This window comes from Fopius arisanus, unplaced genomic scaffold (assembly GCF_000806365.1).
Source record: "Fopius arisanus strain USDA-PBARC FA_bdor unplaced genomic scaffold, ASM80636v1 scaffold00002, whole genome shotgun sequence".
NCBI classification, from domain to species: domain Eukaryota; kingdom Metazoa; phylum Arthropoda; class Insecta; order Hymenoptera; family Braconidae; genus Fopius; species Fopius arisanus.
The window spans coordinates 1,133,511-1,155,244 of NW_011887741.1; the positions used below are offsets into that span (position 1 = coordinate 1,133,511).

At 40.9% G+C, this 21,734-nt stretch overlaps 2 protein-coding genes across 8 annotated transcripts in view; both read right to left on the bottom strand.

The window, feature by feature from the left end:
- LOC105266300 (M-phase inducer phosphatase) overlaps window positions 1-13,770 on the bottom strand; it is a 38,844-nt gene extending 25,074 nt beyond the window's left edge. Inside the window, exons 1-3 of one of the 5 annotated variants that reach the window (XM_011304372.1) lie at window positions 13,682-13,770; window positions 10,988-11,348; window positions 2,373-2,421 (exon numbers count right to left, since the gene is read on the bottom strand). In XM_011304372.1, the coding sequence (XP_011302674.1) occupies window positions 2,373-2,421; window positions 10,988-11,165 (227 nt within the window). In that variant the 5' untranslated portion in view covers window positions 11,166-11,348; window positions 13,682-13,770. Of the gene's footprint in view, window positions 1-2,372; window positions 2,422-10,987; window positions 11,349-11,938; window positions 12,022-12,420; window positions 13,121-13,144; window positions 13,660-13,681 lie in introns of those variants that run through there. The other 4 variants (XM_011304347.1, XM_011304339.1, XM_011304355.1 and 1 more) reach the window with 4 other exon arrangements.
- Window positions 13,771-14,050: 280 nt separating this feature from the next.
- loco (locomotion defects) lies at window positions 14,051-21,656 on the bottom strand. 3 transcript variants are annotated; one of them, XM_011304405.1, is made up of 11 exons: window positions 20,757-21,656; window positions 19,622-20,638; window positions 17,299-17,412; window positions 16,753-17,195; window positions 16,482-16,674; window positions 16,162-16,368; window positions 15,638-15,911; window positions 15,419-15,558; window positions 15,105-15,342; window positions 14,943-15,034; window positions 14,051-14,835 (listed from the first exon to the last, which is right to left on the bottom strand). In XM_011304405.1, the coding sequence occupies exons 1-11, from the start codon at window positions 21,420-21,422 to the stop codon at window positions 14,338-14,340; spliced, it is 3,882 nt and encodes a 1,293-aa protein (XP_011302707.1). In that variant the 5' UTR covers window positions 21,423-21,656; the 3' UTR covers window positions 14,051-14,337. The 3 variants fall into 3 exon arrangements, with proteins under 3 accessions (XP_011302707.1, XP_011302717.1, XP_011302728.1); XM_011304415.1 differs by lacking the exon at window positions 16,162-16,368; XM_011304426.1 differs by lacking the exons at window positions 19,622-20,638; window positions 20,757-21,656 and adding an exon at window positions 18,928-19,187.
- Window positions 21,657-21,734: the final 78 nt, after the last annotated feature.

The window sequence follows — 21,734 nt, forward strand, 5'->3', positions numbered from 1 at the left end:
AATTGCTCTCGTGCGAGGGAGCGACTAGGCGAGTGGGCGAGTGGGCGAGTGGGCGAGTGAGCGAGTGGGCCTTGGACCCCCAATAACACCGGAAGTTGAAAGGAATTGAAAAAATCGGTTGAGAAACGGTTGCAAGTGCCGAACAAAGTCACTTTGCGGCGAATCTCTGGCGGATGTATGTCCACATCTGAATGGCATGAATGGATGAATGAAATCCCAGTGAGAAAAGGGTTGACTCTTTCTTTCCGGCCCCCAACTTCCTACCAAAAAGCCCTCACATTTCCATTTTTTACTCGTGGACACTGTTCGAGGAAATTCAGGTGATAACCGTGTGATCGAGTGGTTAATTTTAGTATTTTTAAATAGAGTGTCGGTTACGGTTATTTGCAAATCCATTTTTCCGTTAAATCGGTGTGGTTGACGAGCGTTGAGGGATCACAACCATTAGGACCCGTAATTTAAAGTGCGAGACGTCATAAAATTCATAGGCACGTTCCTCAGGACCGACAAGTGCTCCCAGGTACTCGAATTGGGGGTGAAAAAAAAAATCATGATGAGTTGTGGATAATTGGAAATAATTGGAGCATAAATTTTGGTGAATCGAGGTGATTTTGCTTTTACCAATAGAACAATGAAATGTGAGATGTTTTTTTTTTTAGCACGAGCCCGTGAAGGGCAGTTTCCGGGCCCCTAGGTGGGCCAATACTTGGGAGTACATGGAATTTCCAAGGCATGACTAATTTTTTTTCTTGAGGAGTGTATGGCTGTATGCCATTGACTAGAACCATATTCTTGACAAATCCAACGTGAAAATACGGAGAAATCGTGGAAAGTATCGAGACGAATCTGGATCACCTGACAAAGAAATTCCCAAAAAAAAAGCCTTTTTTCCGACAAAAGATTGTGCATTGAGAATGGCAAACCACAAAGGAACACTAATGAAATAAAAATTGAGGTGAAACAAAGGTGCGAAGGGAAAATAACCGTCACCATTGGAATTTTCTGTTTTCACCAGGCGAGATACATAACCCAGGGACAACCTAATTGTCCAATAAAATACCAAGTGGTGAATCACAATGGCGAACAGCAGTACGTCATTGTGGCAATGGCACTGACTAGTCCGAAAACCTTGTCAGAGAGCCATCAAAAAATGCCGAAAAATTCGTTGTAGAACTTGCCAGGAGGTCTCTCTTTTTTTCCCTTCTCCCTTTATGTTCGGAAAAGTCTGGTGGCTGTAAAACCCCTAGCACCAGTGTCCAGTTCACCTTATATTCCAACATTCTAACTCCAGAGAGCAACTGAAATACCTTTACCTGTTACCCAAGGGGCCAGAGACACAGTGTTTTGTAAACTAGCCGACATTTTTCTCGTGAGCTCATGGGAACTTCATGATTGACGAAAAAGAAAGAAAAAAACACCTCTGGTGACATTGTCCATCAGACTATTGCATTTTTTAGGTGATGGGACGGGGGTTGGACGCACACCCACTTCTTGAGGGTTCAATGGTCCTTTGAGGATAGCTCAAGTACAAGTACAAGATAAATTGCCAATGAAGAACAATGTATTGTTAATTTTTTTTTTTTTTCGCATGTCGAGTACCTGCGTGTCCTACGTCATCTACATCGAGCTCAATGAAATCTCAACGGCCAGATCCATGAGAAAATATTATTCAGCATCACTTCCATTATGATACATCATAATAGAACATTCCTGAACTACTTAGAGCAATAAACCGTGTGCCTTTGGCGCACGAGCCGACTCACGGCCTCATCTTACATACCGGTGAGGATGCCCTCTTTATTTCGCGAGGTTACAATTCCCAGAATCAAGGAAACGGCTGAGAAAGAAAAAAGGAAAAGAAACTGAGAGAATACCCGGGGCTTCGAGGAAGCTACCTCGCACGGCGCCAGTCAGCTGGATTCAATCTCCTTCAATCCATTGAGATTGAGGCTCGGTCTACGATTCCACCAAAAATCTCCTTTCATATACCATTTTTTTTTTCACCCTCAAACAAGGTACGGGGGCACGAGTGCAACATGAATGGGATCTCATGGGAAAACCGAGTGAGCACAAATCGCACGTTTAAATCCCACCTACTAAAATTCCTATCGTATTTTTTTTTTTGTCCGAGGGGATGGATATAACGAACTTGAATGAACACATCCACAAACATGTAAACATCAGTGCAGTGCCGATACTTGAGATATTTTTTGAGTGGATCAATTCGCTTTTATGTACCGCAGAGTAAATATTTACGGTGGATAAATAATAAATAATCCACGAAATTGCGCATAAACCGCTTTCGATTGAAGAAAAATTCATTTCAAAAGATGAAAGGAGAAATTAAAAAATGGAAATAATTGTTCACTCACGGTTCGTTGTTCTCATCAGCATATCCGCGTCCTCCATTATCTCCTGGATCTGTAACATAAACGGATATCGATGGTTGAGTGACAAAATAGCTGGATTGCACACATCAGGATGAAATTTTGAAATTCGAACGGACCGTTGTGCCACACCCTAGTACCACGCACCCTCACCCTATCCCCAGAACATGACGAATACTCTGGTGCTATTTACGTGTATACATGGATGGCTGGGGTCATGGTGACCCCATGCACTGTGATAATGCAGTACGTGATGGAATGAATCATCCAGCCAGCTGCACCAAGAGCTATTTCCCCTATCAGACCATCCCTTTTTTCGTGAGTTAAACGGGATCACGAGTGGAGAAGTCCAGAGATAATATCAATTTTAATCGTCGATTGGTGGAATTGATGTGATTATCGGGAATAATGGAGTTGTTATCGAGTTTATCCGGGGGATAAATGATCAGGGAGATGGGGTGTTTTGTGACAGGAAGAGGCATTTGGCATTGGTTTATCATTTTTGGCAGACAATTGACTCGTCAGATTCTGATTTTCCTAGAAACAACGCCCACAGGGCTTAGGTAAACTCAGAACACTGGCATTTACAATAGTTGCATGTGCGTACCATGTGATCATCTCCTGGTGAGACCCTTCCAACGATTTTTCCTCATGTATGTTGAGTACAGTGGAATAAGACCTTGAGAAATCTCACGCTCACCCCCACTGTCTCACTTATACTGTACCAGGGTAAGGCGCGCTTCACAAAAGCTTAACAACCTACTCTTTATTTTTTTGTCACCAATTTTTCTATTCTCTTTTTGGTTTATCCACTTCCGAAACATGACACTTCACACCGGAAATCGATTTATCGAGGTTCAATAGAAGATTTTTGGAATAATATGAGGAAGATTACGATTTACGCACGCGGAATTCAAATATCTAGCGAACGCGTACGTATAATTTTTTTATTGACAGATATCTGCTTAAGAATTTCTGGAAATTCGAATTTATTGAAATTTTTTTTTGTACTATAAACATGAAATCGCAAATGAAATAGACTTCTTTCTAAAATGTATTTTTTTCCTCAACCGATTATTGATTCAGTATATATCTGCTGCGTAGATGACATGAGAACCACCGAAGGGGTGAGAACCCCAAAAATAAAAAAAAATTTCAGTATACTTGAATAGACAACATCCGACAGACATTAAGAGACACATGCTGCATCGCTATCACATGTGTAAAGATCTCTCCGTGGGAAGTAATAACAGGAAAAATTAATTAACTGCAGCCCCTGGAAAGGATGAATGAAGGTGAAGGACGATCTGAGAGATCGGTATACGTTGGGGCAGATGAAAATGTCGCCCCATCATCAATTAGGTCCAGACGTCTGCGAAGCACCTTCCCGCCAAAAATTCTTCCCGCTTTTTCACGAGAATCAGCTGTTGGCCCTCAACTGACCATCCAAAAGGGCTCCTCCTGGCTTTTACCGACTGAGGAGTCCTCTGATAAACATCCCGAGAGATATTTCTAGTTGGGTCCAAGGACCCTGGGATGTTTATCGACTCTTGGATGTGCAGGAGGTGCAGCCCAACGGACACGGAAAAATATATTTATTCGGGAAGGAATGCTGTGTCACATGGCACACACCATAAACACCAGGTTAAAGTGCAGCCCTCTTTATAGTCCCTCTTATTTTTTATATATAGAGCGGTACGATATGCTTGAGGATATCCGCAGGAAGTCGGTGCACTCGGCGTGACGATTTAACGTCACCTTTTCAATTTTTATTGTGACCGTTTCATCTGGACTAGAAGAAAATCTATGCCTAATTGAGGGAATTGATTAAGAAATTCAAATGAAAACGTCAGGATAAATCGCAGCTGAGGATTCCCTCACCGAATAAAATCGCCAACCTTGACCTCAACGACTCTCCTCATCCTGTGCCCTCACCCTCCTTCAGGGGAAGCCGCATTAACATCCGCTCCGACATCAACGAAAAAATCAGCATCTCCTCGACTTCTTCATGAATATTATTCAAACTCGGATTATAGCGGAGTCAGAATCAAATGAACTTACGGTTGAATTTTATTTGAATTTTTTCGAATATGGTGGATGCATTGTGAGAGACTTGATTTATACGTTTGGAGTTTGACGAGTGAAGAAGCTGCGTCTGGGGAAGGACCAGTTCCGGGGGAATCTTGACAAGTTGGGGGACACGTGCCAACGGAAATCCTAAATATAAAACCGGCAGGGGGGCCTGATCAGAGGGTGGATGCGTTTATTTTTGGATGAATGTTTATTCGACGCAACCCATTCCCTTGAAACGACTAGAAAAAAAAAATCACTGAACACCAGTGGGTCCTTCGATAAAAAAATGAAGAAAAAATCGATCGTCCCAATATACCAAACCAAATATTGAACTACAAAAAAAAACGATGAAACGAACAGAGAGTAACGCTCGCATAAATTTTCCGCATTACCATGAAAAAATCTCAAACTCCCAATAATCCAGAAAAAAAAATACATATATAATTGTTTTGCATGGGGGGAAGGAAGGTCGGGGTTTGTGAAAGCAGCCCCCTACGAGAATTCATTAAATTTATTTTTTTTCAACTCATTTTATTCGTCCTGGAAGTTCCCCACCACAATACAGTGGCACGAGCCAAGTTGAAAGGGGGTTGGGGGGGTATGTACAGTAGTCCTGGATAGTCCTGGGTTATACTGGTAGCGCGACAGTACCCACAGCTATATATAAATTGAAGGGAGTCGAATGAGGGGTGCAGAAACCCGTAGGGTATACAGAAAATACTCGTGCCAGGTGGCGAGAGACTACATTCACCCCATGTGTGCTCATATGTCCGTCATCCGAGTACGAGAAGTGAAGAACCGAGTTATATTGCCCACCACTTCTTACGATTACGTATGTGTACATTGAACTCGGGGTCACGATCCATATATAAGGTTTCACCGAGACTTCCAGACACCTCATGCTGAGTCCTCATTCCCAGTTACTCCTTGTTAATTAACAATTGAAGATAACCATCGGTGAAAGTCTCTATTTGACAATCTGTCCGCCAGTTGTTTAAAAAATATAACACTCTCAAGACTTTATGCCCTTTCGAACACTCAAGAAGAATTTCCTCAATTTGGGGAGAGAGTATGCAGGGGTGAATGAAAAATCAGGCTGCGACTGATGCTGACAATTTTTTTTGTCGGTCATCCAAAAATAGTTGCAGCGGTTTGGGAAGTACTTCCATCCGGCTTTCAAAATAATCCCAAAGGCAGTACGATTACAGCTGATAGTGCGCGTCAAATGTGGGCGTCAGAAATATCGATTTCGTGATGTCACGTAAATGATGCCAACGGGCGCGTGCCACCGTTACAAACATATTTTTTTTTTCTTCCCCCTTGATGTTTTCCTACCATGCGGCAATGCTATGGCTTGGGGGCGATCTAACATTTCCTGCAGCGCACATGTGCACCGAGATTCGTGGTTTATTGTATTGAGAATCACCATACGATAATCGCCTCATCTATTCCTCCCCACATTCACTTCTATTGTCACTGGAATAATCGAGCACGTGCGCTTCACCCCATTCCCAGTGCTGCAATTTATTTTGCAGTATTCATCCAGGCCTCGAAAATCATTACCAAAATTAACAAATTCTCGTAATGAACCATGGAGTTGAATTAAAACGATTAAAGTGAAACGGTGCCATGTGTTGAAGTCATTAGCCGCACGAAACAGGTGGAAGTTACCCCACCGTAACAAAACCCAGCGTTGAGCCAATTTTTATTTTTAAAATGCTAGTCTATCCCTTTTCCACAGACGCGATCCTGATATAAAAAGGAGAATTAAATCGATATCGAAATATCTCGACATATCGACGTGCCTAAATCTCAAAAAATTCTAAAAAAATTTGCGTGGATGACGAATGGACGATCTCGTAAAAATCCTGATATAAAAAGGAGAATTAAATCGATATCGAGATATCTCGACATATCGACGTGCCTAAATCTCAAACAATTCTAAAAAAATTCACGTGGGTGACCAATGGACTCGTAATCACGTAAAAATCCTGATATAAAAAGGAGAATTAAATCGATATTGAAATATTTCGATATATAGACGTGCCTAAATCTCAAGCAATTCTAAAAAATTCGCGTGGATGACCAATGGACGATCTCGTAAAAATCCTGATATAAAAAGGAGAATTAAATCGATATCGAGATATCTCGACATATCGACGTGCCTAAATCTCAAAAAATTCTAAAAAAATTCGCGTGGCTGACGAATGGACGATCTCGTAAAAATCCTGATATAAAAAGGAGAATTAAATTGATATCGAGAAATCTCGACATATCGACGTGTCTAAATCTCAAACAATTCTAAAAAAATTCGCGTGGATGACCAATGGACGATCTCGTAAAAATCCTGATATAAAAAGGAGAATTAAATCGATATCGAAATATCTCGACGTATCGACGTGCCTAAATCTCAAACAATTCTAAAAAAATTCACGTGGATGACCAATGGACGATCTCGTAAAAATAAAAATAAAAAGCCAGTGCGTTTATCTGAACAACGTGAATGCACCTATTAAGCCAAACTCCCACGTTCAACGGTCTCTCGGGTTATTCAGGTTTTGTCAGACTGTATCATGGAGTTGAGCAAACCGGGGGAGCATCTTTGTTGGCGGCACCCTCTCATCCCAGATACCAGACAACCCAGTCTGATTCACGTATAACGCGTGCCAGGGTAGCATTAACGTTCGTGGCCAACGTATTTGTTCCCTCCATGAATGCTCCTCATGTACATAAACTCTATGTACACGAACTCTATATACTCAGGCGCTAACGAGTCATTGTTACTCCCCTTCTTTATTCCTCTGACTGCGTAATCGACGTATAACTTCTCTGTTTGTCGTAATTCATCGATCCGATTGCCCCACCTCCAGGTGGATGACAATCGTGCCTTTTTCCGGGGCTCATGATCTTTTACTATTTTTCATTAATTATATCTCATTGAATGAATTATCATTCGATTTTCGACTGTGGCGAATCGATGGGGCGCCTCCGCGGAACCCCCGAATGCCATCTATTTTCATCCAGAAGTCATCCTGGCGTGTGGAAAAGTGATAACAATATTTTCCTGTTGAAAACATCACGCCAGCAGTTAATATTAAACGTGCATGCACGGAATTAGTTGGCGCCACCATATGGTGCACCAAATGAGCGTTAGATCCCCGTGCACTTAGTAATAGTCGCTGCACACACCGGGTGTTCACCATCTCTTTCTAGATGTATGTCGTGCCCATCGGGCCGCAACTATCGAGGAAACACCGGTTCAACATCCTCAACATTATATTCCCTATATTTAATTGAAGGGTGGTTGTCATCTGGATGTCTAAGACAATTGTATAACGCCTTGAGTGAAAATTTGAGGGGCACAGGGTGAAACTCTTGATATTGGCATTTGGCGTCAGTCATCTCAAAGGTTCTTCAGTCTCGGATTCAAGAGAATCGTGCTTTTCAGAGTGAAATAACTTGGCAATGGGTGTTCGCCAAAATGTACATTAAGTGTACTTGTACAGGGGGTAAGTCGGGCAACTGTGGTTGTTCCGGTCTTGAGTATTAACGAGAGAGTGAGGGCAAACTACGAGGGGTGAGTCGCAGCCGGCACGCGCCCAACGAATTTTTCATCCAACGGATCTATACATATACATGGACACCATATACACCTTTTCTGCGGATGTCACCGACGTACGAGATCAACGTCAATTACTAATTGCATGATTATTAAATCCCTTCATTTATGTTCTCATTGTTTCTCATTTAAAAAATTGTCGGCCCATCGCATTCAAGCTTTTATCAGTCCGGGGGATAAGTTGGAGATAAAATAAAACGAGTGGGATAAAGAGAAAGCGAAGAATGGGGAAAGTTGGCTCACCCGAGAAGAATGAGGACCAGAAATAAAAAGTTGATTAGCAATTCGGTCCCGCGACCGTTAAGGGTTGCACGCCCGTACGTACCCCGAAAAGAGACTTTCGTAAATGTTGCGAGACCTGCATTACCGGCCCTACGGGATATGCTAATTTTTTTTTTTTTATAAAAAGGTCCCGCAATCGTCTCAGTCGTGCGTCTGTCCCTATTACTTGTTCTTCGGTGTTATTCAGATTTTTTCAGAGATGAAATCTTGATTAGAATACTTGAACACATATTCTGGATGATGAGATGGGAGGGAATTTTGAATTGAACATTTTCGAATTGTTGATATTCCCTGAGAAGTCGATGAAGTTGCGAGTCCCAACCGGCGATTTAATTATTCAGACCAGGTTATTCTAATTTGAGGGGGAGAATGAACTTTTACAAGATCCGGGGGAATTAAATTCACGTTTTTTACATTTTTTGGCTAATTATCGGTTGAATTTCTGTGCAAAAATATAACGTTGTTGCATTTTGTCACTATTTAATAACTCATGAAATTTTCTAGTTGTGCCATCATGGATTTTCTCCACAGTTCTATCATTCTTTATCAAAATTTAGGAAAAATACAGAAAAATTTTCGCATCACCAAGAAACTTCGTATCAAATAATGCCAAAACGCAAAAACGTTATGTTTTTTTACATCAATTTCATCAATAATTTGCTAAAAAAAAAGTAAAAAAATGAATTTTGAGTTTAGATGGGTGTAGAACACCCTTAATTGAATACTAGTTCATAGATGGGTTTGAGATAAAATTCGTTGGACTTTTGGATAAAATTTGTTGGACTTCTGACCCACAGCACTCGTTACTGAGTTCATGAGGAATCGAGGGGATTGAGGAAAATGGAGACATGGAAAGTCGACGCCCCCGTGGATAGAATTATGAACAGGTGAATAAACCAAGCCATAAGGCATTTCCACCTTGCGTTACATGGACTCGTGCCTACGTTTTCCGTTGGACACAAGCCACACTAGTTCAACGAGGCGAAACGCCTGCATACGGTGCCCTTGTTATGATACATTTGGGGGGTTTCTCAAATTGTCGGTAGATTGGATCGATCTCGATGGGTTAACAGATCGAGGAAACAGATGATGAGATACGTCAAAGACCACAACTTCCCCTAATCCACCAAAAAATAAATTTTGTCTAAGAATAAATTAACTAGAATAAGTCAACTCCACGGCACCAGAAGAAAATTCTCAATTTTTTTCAATCTGCAAAATTAAACTGTTAATATTTCGACTGACGACGTTAACGACAGTTTGGCCAATTTTTTTTTTGTGTCTCCCATTGTGAGACGAAGAATTGTGCTCTTTAAAGTTTAAATGTCTGTCCCTTTAAATTCACCGAGTGTATCGGGAGACAGTTGAACTCAATGGCGAAGAAAAGAGGCGAGGAAGATCGAAGGGGAGAAGAGCAGACGCATTCACCCCTCAAGAATTGCACCCTTCGGCAAAATATGTACGTAAGAATACGTGCGATACGGTGTGTTCAAAGATCACTCGTTTTTTTTTTCACCTTTCTATTCTTCTTTTTTGCTGAAAAGATCCCCTAAATTTGCGACAGTTCCTCCAGATGTTGATATCAAAAGAATGGAGTGAAAAGAATGGCAATCTGATTTTTTCCATGTGAATTCTAGTTTTCGATTCGAAAAACGTTCAAATAAAAGAGAAAATAAATAAATAAATAATTCTGTAGTTACACTAATAATGAGTGATTCAATAAAGAGCAATAAATTCGCAAATCTCGTGAATAATTCCAGAGTTTCTACTGATTCCTGATTCGGTCATCAATCAATTTTGCGAAATAAGTGATTATCTAAACAGCTGATTAGGCCTAACGGTCTTTCCTCTCTCAGGATAAGGGTAGGTCAGTGCCCCAAGAGGGCTTTTTGCGGATACCTACGGAGCACAGAAAAACTAACACCTCGACGAGGAAGAACAACCTGAGAGTTTGGAATAGGTGTGTGTGTGAGGGTTTCCCTGGTAAAAAAGGGGGCGCCGGGGACAGCCACCCATAGTGAGGGGCAGGTGAGCACCTGGTCTTCAACCCGGCTAGCACGAGCTACTTGTCCATCTCTCTCTCTATCCACAACCCCGAGGGGTTCTCAGCCCACTTTCTCACCCTCGCGGCTACTTTATTACCGAGGATTAATCCAAACTTCAACCCTTTCAACTCTATTTTTCGTCGATTAATTTCGCTAATTAGCGGATTTACAGGGGACGGAATTTTTTTCCTGGGGACACCGTCCTCCCATCATTTCCAAGTGCCGACAAATGAAGTAAATAATTTGGTTTTCAGATAAAAAAAAAAAACGGAAATCAATTTAATTGTAATTTAATTTTTGTTTTCGAAATGAAAAAAATCGTGTCACGATGAAATTTGAAATTAATGAGATATCGATAAATATGGGGAAATAATTGAGAACCCCTGATACCGGGTGGAAGACACGAGCAGACGTCAGATATGCCTTTCAAGGACGGGGAAACCCCTCACAATTATAACGTCCCGTCCCATCGTGAACTCTACGACTATCTGAATCGAAACCCGTTCACCGTAAAACTGGATCATCCCCTTTTCCTCAGACACATTTAATAAACAATAAATTGACGAAATACAACGACTCACCGAGTCTGTGACGTCCATCGTAGGTCGGAGTACCGGAGAGACTCGATTTGCTGAGATCGTGGGCTATCTGAGCAACTGGGGAGATCATCATCGAAGTTCCCTGGTGTCTCCCTATGGGTGAACCATAACCGCTCTCCTCCATTATTTTCTCCAACGGGCCTGTCGATATTCCCTGCATTTTCACACTTTCACTTCACTATTTTGTCTATTTTATTGACAATTTTTATTAACTCAGGGATTGCCCTTTCAATTTTAACACTAAACACTTTTTTACTCTACTTTTTTTTTTCTATTTCGGGAATTTTTTATCTTCTGGCACTTGTGTCCTCAAGTGTCTCTAGGTGTGCTCCAGTTGACTCAACTGAAAACAAGAATGAGAATATATCAGACTCGTCGAGGAATTTAATCAGCTGGTAAGAAACGGGCAACGGATGTAGTCCAGGCCTTATCGAGCACTAGGGTAAATATGGGTGTCAATAAACGCCCTGTTCACAAAAGAGAGAACTATTCGATGTTTATGAAAGAGTTGTGAATATCAATAGCTATTCGAATGGAAATTTAGCATTTGGTGTTTTTCAAATGCTCAAAAATAGAAGTTCATTCTGAACCATTGTAATTCACAAAGGAGAAATAAATTGAATTTCGTTATCATTAGGGGCCTGTGGTGCTGCCAAAGAGTTTTTTAATCGACAATTTCGTGTGTTGGTGTGCGTTTTAGATACGTGGGATAACGACAGTTGGCCCCAGAGATCGAGGGGTTAAATAGTCGAGAATTTAACAGAAGCGGAGAATAAAAAAAACTGCGAATTCTCGAAAGCTCCCATTTGCTCCAAAACATCCTCATAACCATTTAAATGCCCGGGAATTAAATGGCTAGTGTGGCAGAAAATAAATAAACACATACGTGAATTGAATTTCCACTTCTATCAATAGGATTGATAAAACACTCACCGGAAGGGAGATAACGTTCTGGGATTTAAATGAAAGGGGCAAGGGCACTCAATGCATCGGTGCACCCGAGGGAGAGGAGTTAGTGACCGGTGAGGAAATATTTGCCGACCGTTGAAATGAAATCGAGCGTTATATGTGACTTAACAGAATGAAAACGTTTGCGAATGTACGTGGGAGGGAGGTGGATGGTGATGAATGCCCACGAGAAAAAAAATGTTCATCTGTAGTGGGGAGCCAATCGTGGCTTTATGACTGCAGACGAAACGACCGTTGGGATTTGAGGTTTTTTTTTATCTGGGGGAATTCGGATTCTTCAAGTCTCAATGTCACTCACTTAATTAAATGCTCATGACCTAGTGAAAATTATCAACTGATTATCAATCTTTCGAAATTTTTCAGTCTACCTCAAAAAAATTTGGGATTAATATTGCACTCGCGATCAAATTTATTTATTTATTTATTTATGAATAACTGGTTATTACCGATTGTCAGCTGATGTTTGATGGGTCAGACTCTAATTAATCTTCAGACAATTATTCAATTGATTTGGAATTGGATTATTGGATTTTTTTTGTGGAATTTCAATTTAATTCATCTTGTTTTAGTTTCAATGAGTTTTAATTAGATTGATGGATAGAAAATATCCGGTGGATTTAGTCTAATGTTTCCAACGGTCTTCGCACACTTAATCCCTCTCCCGCACCGAGTTCTATCCTCTGCTCTCTCACTCTTTCCTGCTCACATAGAATTTCACGCTTCCTCTTACTTTTTTTTAAACCGCACGAACCCTTTGATACACTTTTTCTCGTGTAAGAGACACTTCCCGCTGTGAGGACATTTTTTTTTGCTAGTTCAATAGCTCACGTTACACGAGAGGGAAATCGAAGGGTTTGTTAGAGGCTACGACAGTTGCTAATCGAGTCCAAATGCTGAGAAACTTGAGAAATTCGGCCGTTATACCCGTTCTCATTAATTCTATTTTTATTATTGATTACTCGTCCCTTCGACCTCATTTTTTTGCACTTCGTTATCCGTTGACTATCGATTGTTCATCGATACTCTTGGGACAATTATATATTTTTTTTCTGGAACAAAGCGTTCAAATGGCCAGAAGTCACTGTTTAAAATTCGTATTTGTTGCTCTATTTGTTGCTCTATTTGTTGCTATATTTGTGGCTAATCTGATTGATTTGAATTAGTGATTACCTCCTTTGTTTTTGTGATTTGTTTTGACGATGCGCTTTTGTAGGATTTTTCGAGCGGCAACGAGCGGTAGTCATGCCAATTTTCCGAGAATGGAATAACGGTTGGAAAAAAAATACTCACGTATTATTCGGACGTTTCGATCGACCATTAACCAATTATTAACCCTCTCATTGATCTTTTTAGAACAATCATGAGTTTTCCGTAATAAAATATGAGGACAATCTCGGCAAAACCGTAAAATTTCTCGGCGGGAAAGAGCAACGGACACGCAACAATTTTTTCACCCAATGAGGGTTAGAATCCCGCCAAAAAATCTAGGACAATTTGGGGAAATCACAGAATATCGTGAAATGATAAAGAGATTAATTAATTATGATGCTCTTATCTCGGCGATGAAATATCGAGTGAAAATGCCGAGAGAATGTCCAGAGGTGAGGGTCTACCGTAGCACTTGCGGGGATTTCAATTTGTTTCACTTGCACTCGAAGAAAGTCGCGATAGAATTGAGAGGATATCCAGGATATTTCAACAAATTACCTTTGGTATCGATTAACCAATGTAAACAGTGATATATACGAGATTATGGGGTAATGAGACGAGATCGTTAAGGCACCGGCTAATCTGACTGTTGACAAATATTGAGAATGCTTAAATAAATCGTTCAGTAAAATGTCGTCTTGGCGCTACTGTCGAGGGCATTTCATCGTTTTCATTGGCTGAGGGCAACGCGCGCATGTTTCGATCTTGACATTTGAATATTTCAATTATTATTCCCACACTTTCACTCCAATTGTTATAATTAATTACAAAATAGGAATAATCAATTTGGAATTTTTTTGAAATTGAAAAATAGGCGGGATAATTGGAATATGGTAAATTGGACTGTATATGGAATGAATCGTTTTATTTATCCAATTAGTTATAAACTTTCACATTTTATAAATAATTAATTAACGATAGATTAATTAATTTCGATCCTGTACAACCAGGAAAATACTCTCGAAATATTCTCATCACAATTAATGATTGCAATTTGTTGTAAAAAAAATTATAAGGCACTTGTTTAGGTTCGAGAACAACTGCTGGAGAATAAATTTACTTGCGAAATTCGGTTTTTTAGTAGAAAGTTACATTGAAAATACCTTCAGAGGCTGAAGCCCATCATTATCGTAGTAAAATATTACTATCCGAATTTAAAATATATTTTTATTTTCTCGTGATTCTAACGGAGTTATGGGACTAATTTGAGTAACTCGTGGCAGCGGTTTCGTCGGTAATATCTGACTGGTCTTAACAGCACAAGTGAGTAAACCCTTTGGTTTGGGCGGAAGTGGTGGAGGTTTTGATAATTTACCCGGAGAGCCAGTGACAAACTGATTCTCGAAAAACGAATCTTTCGGCTGATTGGGCCCATTTCCGTTTTCGATTATTGTTTTGTCCACGTCTTCCAAAGTTCCATCAAGGCTGCTTACAGAGTCGAACCTCTTGGAGGGCTCCAGAGGCTTCGAGATGGGTTGACCCTCCTCGGAATTGTAGTGACACTTCTCGAAGACCGGGTTGGACACTAGATTGGCTTTTTTTATATCGTCACTGGAGTCGTAGAACTTTGAGGCGCAGTCGGAGCTCAAGCCCAGGAGACGACCTCTCCGGTGCTTCTTAGTCTCTGTGTGTTTACCATTTTCCTTATTTTGCTGTTCAAAAAATTGATAATTCAATATTTCAGTGAAATTATTTTCTCCCACTCGTTCATAAATTATTTCAATTCATTTTTATAGCAATTTTTATTTCAATGACGTACTTTTAGGAAGTCGGGGAGTTCGAAATTAATTTCTGTTCCTCTCTGATCCTCAAGCCGCGAACGCTGGGCCCTCTTCAGTCCTTCGTACAATTCTGCAGGAAAACGTAATCAGGAAAGGAGAAAAGAGATTATAGAATTGAATGGGAAGGGGTAAACACTTACCATCGCCATCGAATCTTCCAGGCAATTGCAGTTTGACCCCATTTCTCCACTTGGCGATTAACGGAGCATGTGGTCTACTCGATTGTGAGCTCTCCTCTCCAGTGTAATCCGTGGAATTGCTCTTCTCACTTAAATTACTACTCTTTGATTTTCCCTTTTTCTTTCCAAGCACTGTCGTATCCCTCGTGAACAGTTTACTGGAGAGGATGGAGGATCCCTCGGAGCGTTGATCATCAGACTTATGATAATTCAATAAAAAAAATTCATAAACAACAATTCCTTACGAAAAATTGAGTCAAAAAAATTATAATTACCTTGTAAGAACCTTCACTGTAATATTTATTTGTACTCTTTCCGACTAAAAGTTCCTCAAAAACTTTATTAGTGATTTCGTCCAGCTGAGACTGGCCCTGCTCGATGTCCTCTTGGTAATGCAAGCTATCACGCTGAAAATCTAAAAAATCCACAATAAATCCCAGTATTAGCTCAATCCATTCAGCCACAAACGTATTAATTAGAAAACAGGAATGTACCCTCGTTGTTGGAGGTCAGTACGAGTCGACTGGGCGCATTAATCGCTGGTATTTCTAACGAAACTGGATGTCCTTCACCCCAAATGGTGATCAACTCGAGCTTGAAACCGTACTTATTGAGCAGAGGCCTGAGAACTTCTCGCAATGTTCGATTTTTGTGGGCCACAACTGTTATTATCCTACGAGATGGCAAATCGACTTTCAGAGCCTTGGTTGGCACCACCTCCACCTCTTGCCCAGCAAGTACTGATGATGAGTACTTCAGATTTATCATCTAAATATTGACAACAATTAAATGCCCTTGAATTTCACGACATCGAATTTATCACATTTAATTTATTTATAATTTATTCTATAATACTGTTAATTTAAAAAATCATACAAGTGTTAATATTATTTTATTCATTATTATCATTACTCTCCATCACCATGAAATAAATCATGCAAGCACACAGTAGTTATTGCAGTTCAGGCAAAATGAAATTAATATGGATTTTAATAGAATAGAGATGGAGAGCACTAACCTCGTCTGTGGCCAGTACGAGAACATCATAATTAGTATATCGAAGTGCCCGTTTCTCAAGAAGCCGGGTAACCACGTCTTTAATGCTCTCAGTTTGGCTTGTTGGTACGACCGTTGTTGAGCCATCGGGCAAAATAACCCGGCACAAGCCAGTGCACTTTGTCTGTACCTCTTTTTTATCATTGTGACCGTCGTACGACGACAGTGACTACAATTTACAAATAAAAACAATGCTTGATGCAAAAACAAAATTCACACAACGCCACATTCAGTATAAAAGTCTCGAGAGAATTGATTCGAAGAAAATGTGCAATTACTCACGTGTTTACTAAAGGATTGGCGCAATGCCAAGTCCCAGGAGGCTAAGGATGATCTGCTACTCGATATTGAGATGGTGTCATCGTTGTTATTCCCCTCTGTATCCCTTTTTATTGTTGTGAAGCTCTTGTATATGGGCTCTCCTCTGCTTGGTGTTTTGTTATACTCTGACTCCCCTCGGTCCTTCGATTTTGACCTACAAAAAATAAAAAAATGATTCACAATCAAAAATACAGAAATATTTTTGAATTCACAAGACTCAATTTTTTTTTACCTGTTCTTACGGTGCCAGGGTAATATCGACTTTCGGCATCGATCTTCAGCGTCTGAATGACTCTTCTTCAATTTAACACTTGGAGAACTTGTCAAATCGAGATCGTGATCCTCCGTTCTCACGCCGATGCCATTCTCCTTGCACTGATGATAGAGATTTGATTTGAGAAATCGAGGGTAACTGTCGAATTTCATGAGATTGAAGACTTGCTTCTGTGCCTGGAGGAAGAGCTCCTCTGGGGCACGATTCAGGAGCTCCTGGGTAATTTGCCCTGCCGCGTGACTGTCGACGTTCACTGGCTCTGGAGCATTGTTGGAGAGATGCCTCTGGTATATCTGCCAGGCAAGTCGTCGTCTGGAGGTTGCGTCCTCTGTATCCTTGTAGCGTTCGCAAGCCGCCCAGAAGTAGATGTTCTCATGGCTAAATTCCTTCTTCAAAAATTCCTAGGAAAGGAAAAGACAATTTTTCTCCTGTCACTCCATCAATGAGGAAATTTTTATTTTCTCTCATTACTCATTGGTTATTATTAGTAATAATTTCACTCACAGCAAATGTCTGGAGTCCCCTTGGATCTTTCAAGAGATTCTCGAATCCAGCACCCCAAGAGCGCACTCCAAGTCCAGCGTCATTCTTATCGCACGACTCTACACTCCCATACAACTGCAATATAAAAATAATCATTTGGAGAAAAAAAAGAAAAAAAAATATTCCATTACTCAAACTCGAACACGCACGAGAGCCCGTTAATTCCTCTCATTATGTCGAGTAGTACGATCACAACCCGTGAGAATAGAGCAACGACCTAAATCCCTGTTGCCATTGTGAATTGCACCCCAGGTGACCCCAAAAGCCACTCAAACTAACTGATCATCAGTTTTTTCATTGAATAAGGATTCTAATATTCTTGCAGACTTCGTGATTAATTAAATTCATACGAATTGACCAGATGACTCAGTTTCTCCGGAAGTGACCTTAATCCCGAGAGCGAAATTTATCAATCATTCAAATTGGGCTCATTGAACTCGCAAGTAACAGAACTGCAGATCGTGCGTAAATAGAATTACTTCTTGAACTCCAAATGGATGCATGAGTGGAAGGATTTTTAAACAACTTTATTCTGGAGTTGATTAAATTGAATTTCAATTGAAAAAAAAATACTGTTATTTGATGGATAATAAAAGTCCAGGGAGATGGAATATTTACTTCGAGAATCTGCCTCAAACTCTTTCAGTAAAACCAACAGTGGTATGTCCTGAATAGAAATGTAAATTCGTGGGACTTTTGAATGCCGTTGTGGAGAACAATTCTCCACCTCTCCCTCTACTCTCACCTCCTCAGAATAATAATCGAAGAAAATGAATAATTATCGCACCAGCTGAGTTGATTGATGAAAAAGCCCGAGTAAACAGAGGTGGGGAATTCCGGCAAACATGAAGAGGAAGCGGATTGTGAGTCGACTGTGTCATTAAATAAATTCTCGTGAATACTATTGCTGTCTCCATTTATCTTGTGTCCTCATCTGTACTACACGCAATGCCAGTCACATCCTCGAGTCGATTTTAATTATTTTTTATAATTGATAAACTTGGGATTCTGTTCTACGAGGGACTTTAAATTCTATTGAGAGAAGAAGAATTTCTCTTATCAACAGGTGATGCGTGGGAAACGACAACAGAAACCCACGCACTCAGTCGTCTCCTTCCGGCAATGAAAACCCAATGGATCTTGTAATTATTCAATTACATTGTTTTCCCCCAGACGACTGACTCATTCAATCGCCACCGAAACATCAAGTTCATTGCCAATTGTAGTCGATTCATGTGATCGCTAATTCAATTGATTTCTTCAGGCTCTTCCAAGAATTCTCGTCAGAACACTCAATAAATCTCCAAAACTAATTATTCCAAATAATCCACCCACAGTTCATTCACCAGAGATTCAACCAAAACATGCAAATAAAGGAAGTAATAAAATCCCACTAGAATAATAATTTGCATGCAGTCACGGTCGATGGGGCTGCAAATTCCGCTCAATTACTTCAATTTACGAGGATTGATATAACTAAAGACAATTAACTATTAATGAAGCGATTCAACGATCCAAATGAGAGTCTCCTCTATAAAATTTATAAAATAGATAGATGAATTAATTTTCTAGACCAGACAGCCTACGTACTGACTTGGCGAGTCGCTCCATATCTCACTCGCTTTCCAGTGAGCTGAAGGAATCCCATTTATTTGATTGATCCAGTTGATGACGTAGAATAAAATAATAGAATAAAGAATAAAATAACCAACACTTGTCACAACAGAGTTTCAACTGAGACTAAAGAAATATTGTCTTGGAGGTAAATGAAATGGGCGGCGCCCTGGTATGATAGAACACACAAGAGAGCAACAATTCTCACCGACGTTTGCCACTGCTTTGACAGCGTGCACGTCGGGCCCCCAACGATACGTCATGGGCCAGTGTATTTGTGGCATGTACGTATTAACTGTTACTCCTTTCTCGGTATAGTTAAATACACGTGTGTGTGACTTTGTTCTCGGTCTCACTTGTGCAACTGCCGAGAGAAGGGGATTTTTCCTCTCGTCTGGGGGCTTGTAAGAGACAGGAAATGATGACGCGGCCTCAATACCCGACACGGTAGAGTACCTATTGCTAGCGGAAACTAAATCCTCACGCAGTTCATTGTTTTTCGCTCTTTTTTCTACTCCAAAATTTCTTTATTCTTTTTTCATTCAATTCAAACCTCTGGCAGTTGTCCTTTGTTGTAATCATTTGATCTCTTGGATTGATCATTTCAATCAACGAAAGATGTATTCAAATTTGTTTATGTTATTTGTAATAAATTGGATAATCTACTCACGGAAGAATTGGACTGGAAGCCTCCGACATTTCTGATCTCCTGCAGACTACCCCAGGGCCTGACATCAGCAGGTTTTGCAAATACATCTACAGCCTCTCCCTCGTTCTTGAGGTCCTCCATGCTATGCACCAGTGTTTTTGATGCGTTGAAAACCTTGGGACTGAGTTTATCACCGGCAGTATCACAAAACTCCATGTCCTCGGCATCAACAGTGCGCAGCATGCCAGCAATAGTACGTGAGAATGTTGAGGAGCCGACTGACGAGGCATCGAGTTTGGTCATTGAAAGTGCGGCAGATGGCCCGGGGCAGGTGATGTCCCCACCATCCCTCGTGCCCCCATCCCCATTCGATATTCCCCGCTCATTTTGTGAGTCCTGAGTTGCACGAACTGTTAATCGAGAGTTCGACGGTATTGGCAGTCTTCGATGAGAAAAATCGAGATTTATATTGCGTTCTGTCGCCGAATAGTGGCTGCCATATTCATCCTTGAAACCAATTCCTGAGTCACTGTTGGAGGAGTGAGCTGTCGAGGTACTGATGTTCGAGGGTTGAGGTGAGACAGCCTCTCGTCTCTGTCTTCTGTTGCTTTCTGGAAATGCCTCTGAATCCGTTGTCTCGGATATGTAAAGCGTCTGGATGGCTCCTATGAGACCGTTGCAACTGTCAGGAAATTCTTGGCAAACCGTCAGCTCAGATGTCTTCGTACACGTGAATCCGAACATGTTGCAGGTACTCAGGTGAACTGCATGTTCTATAAGCTTGTAGTAGATCGTGAACACGTGACAAGAGTTTGAGACTATCTCGTCTGTGTGGTTTGCTGATTTTGTCACTATCCCGAAATACTGTTTATCTTGCTCGGAGAAGGAATTGCAGAAGACTATTCGGTGAGAGGGATACTCCGCGATTATCTTGTTCTCTGAGTTTGTCAGTTTGATGTTGGCTACGTGGATGGTCAGGAGAACTGTTGTAGGTGTGCGTTTCTCTGCTTTCAAACGCTTTATGCATTTTCGAAGGACCTGAAATTAAAATTAAAGGAAATAATTATTTTATTTTAATAGCCAAATTATTGATTCGAGGAGTAAATATAATCTCAGATTTAATTCCCTGCAAAAAATTTCAATAAATTCAACCCACCGGCATCATCGTCGAGGGATGCAGCTGATTGGGTATGTCGATGGTCCCCAGGTATCCCACCACTGTTCTATGCACAATTTTCTCAGCATCCCTCTTATGTGAGTGCGGAGGTGGAGGTAGTGGAGCACTAGCCATATTCCATCGATGATAAACTCCATTCTGGCTGCACAAAATTTTGCTCTGCACCACCCTCTCACCCTCACCACCAGTGAACATGGCACCACTCTGGAGATCCCTCACAACCTTGGCTACCCTGCACTGCAATTGCCCTGCAGGTGCAGGTCCCGATGCCACAGGTGTTGCATTGGAATTCCGTTGTTTATGGGAATATTTGGGTTTTGATCTCGAGGCCGCAGGTCCCTCCTCGTCGGAGGAGTCGGAATAATAGTTCTCCGCAATCTGGAGCCTGAGGATACCCTTGGAATGACCTATCAGACGAACAACGTCGTCGTGAGGAGCTTTCCCCACGTTGTGACCGTTGACAGTCACCAGGTAATCACCTGCCCGCAGTCCAGCTATTTCAGCTGGACTCCCTGCCACTATGCAGCTAAGAATGCAAGGCTGCTGACCCGAAATTGTAAAACCAAAACCCTTCGAACCTCTCATCAACTCAACGGCTCTCACCCCGTAGTTTATCCTCTTCTTCTTTCTCCTGTTGTGGTGCATTTTTTTTTTGTTATGTAGTTTTGTATAGTGTTTAACGAGGTGAGAGTAGAATTCACGGCTTAAATTCACTAATCAGACACTCCGGCAGAGAGGAACGCACACGACGAGGTAATTATCCAGTGTACTTGCATTGTAGACTATTATCAAGAGTAATTAGAGTTTTAAGCTTGCAATAAGGCAGGACACTCAACTATTCCATAGTGAAAACCGTGGGAGGGGTGGAATTCCTTTCGAGTTTGTTGCCAGTTGTGGGAGGAAATTGGTACTGCCATCTGTCTGAAAATATTTCAACGAGAAAAAGGAACTCACGAC

Excerpts from the sequence above, each read along its gene's own strand:
- loco (XM_011304405.1), bottom strand. The coding sequence starts at position 21,422 with ATGCACCACAACAGGAGAAAGAAGAAGAGGATAAACTACGGGGTGAGA. Across the intron at positions 17,196-17,298 it reads GGGGACTCCAGACATTTGCT|GAATTTTTGAAGAAGGAATT; the intron begins GTGAGTGAAATT and ends TTCCTTTCCTAG. Across the intron at positions 14,836-14,942 it reads AACTCCCCGACTTCCTAAAA|CAAAATAAGGAAAATGGTAA; the intron begins GTACGTCATTGA and ends TTTTTTGAACAG.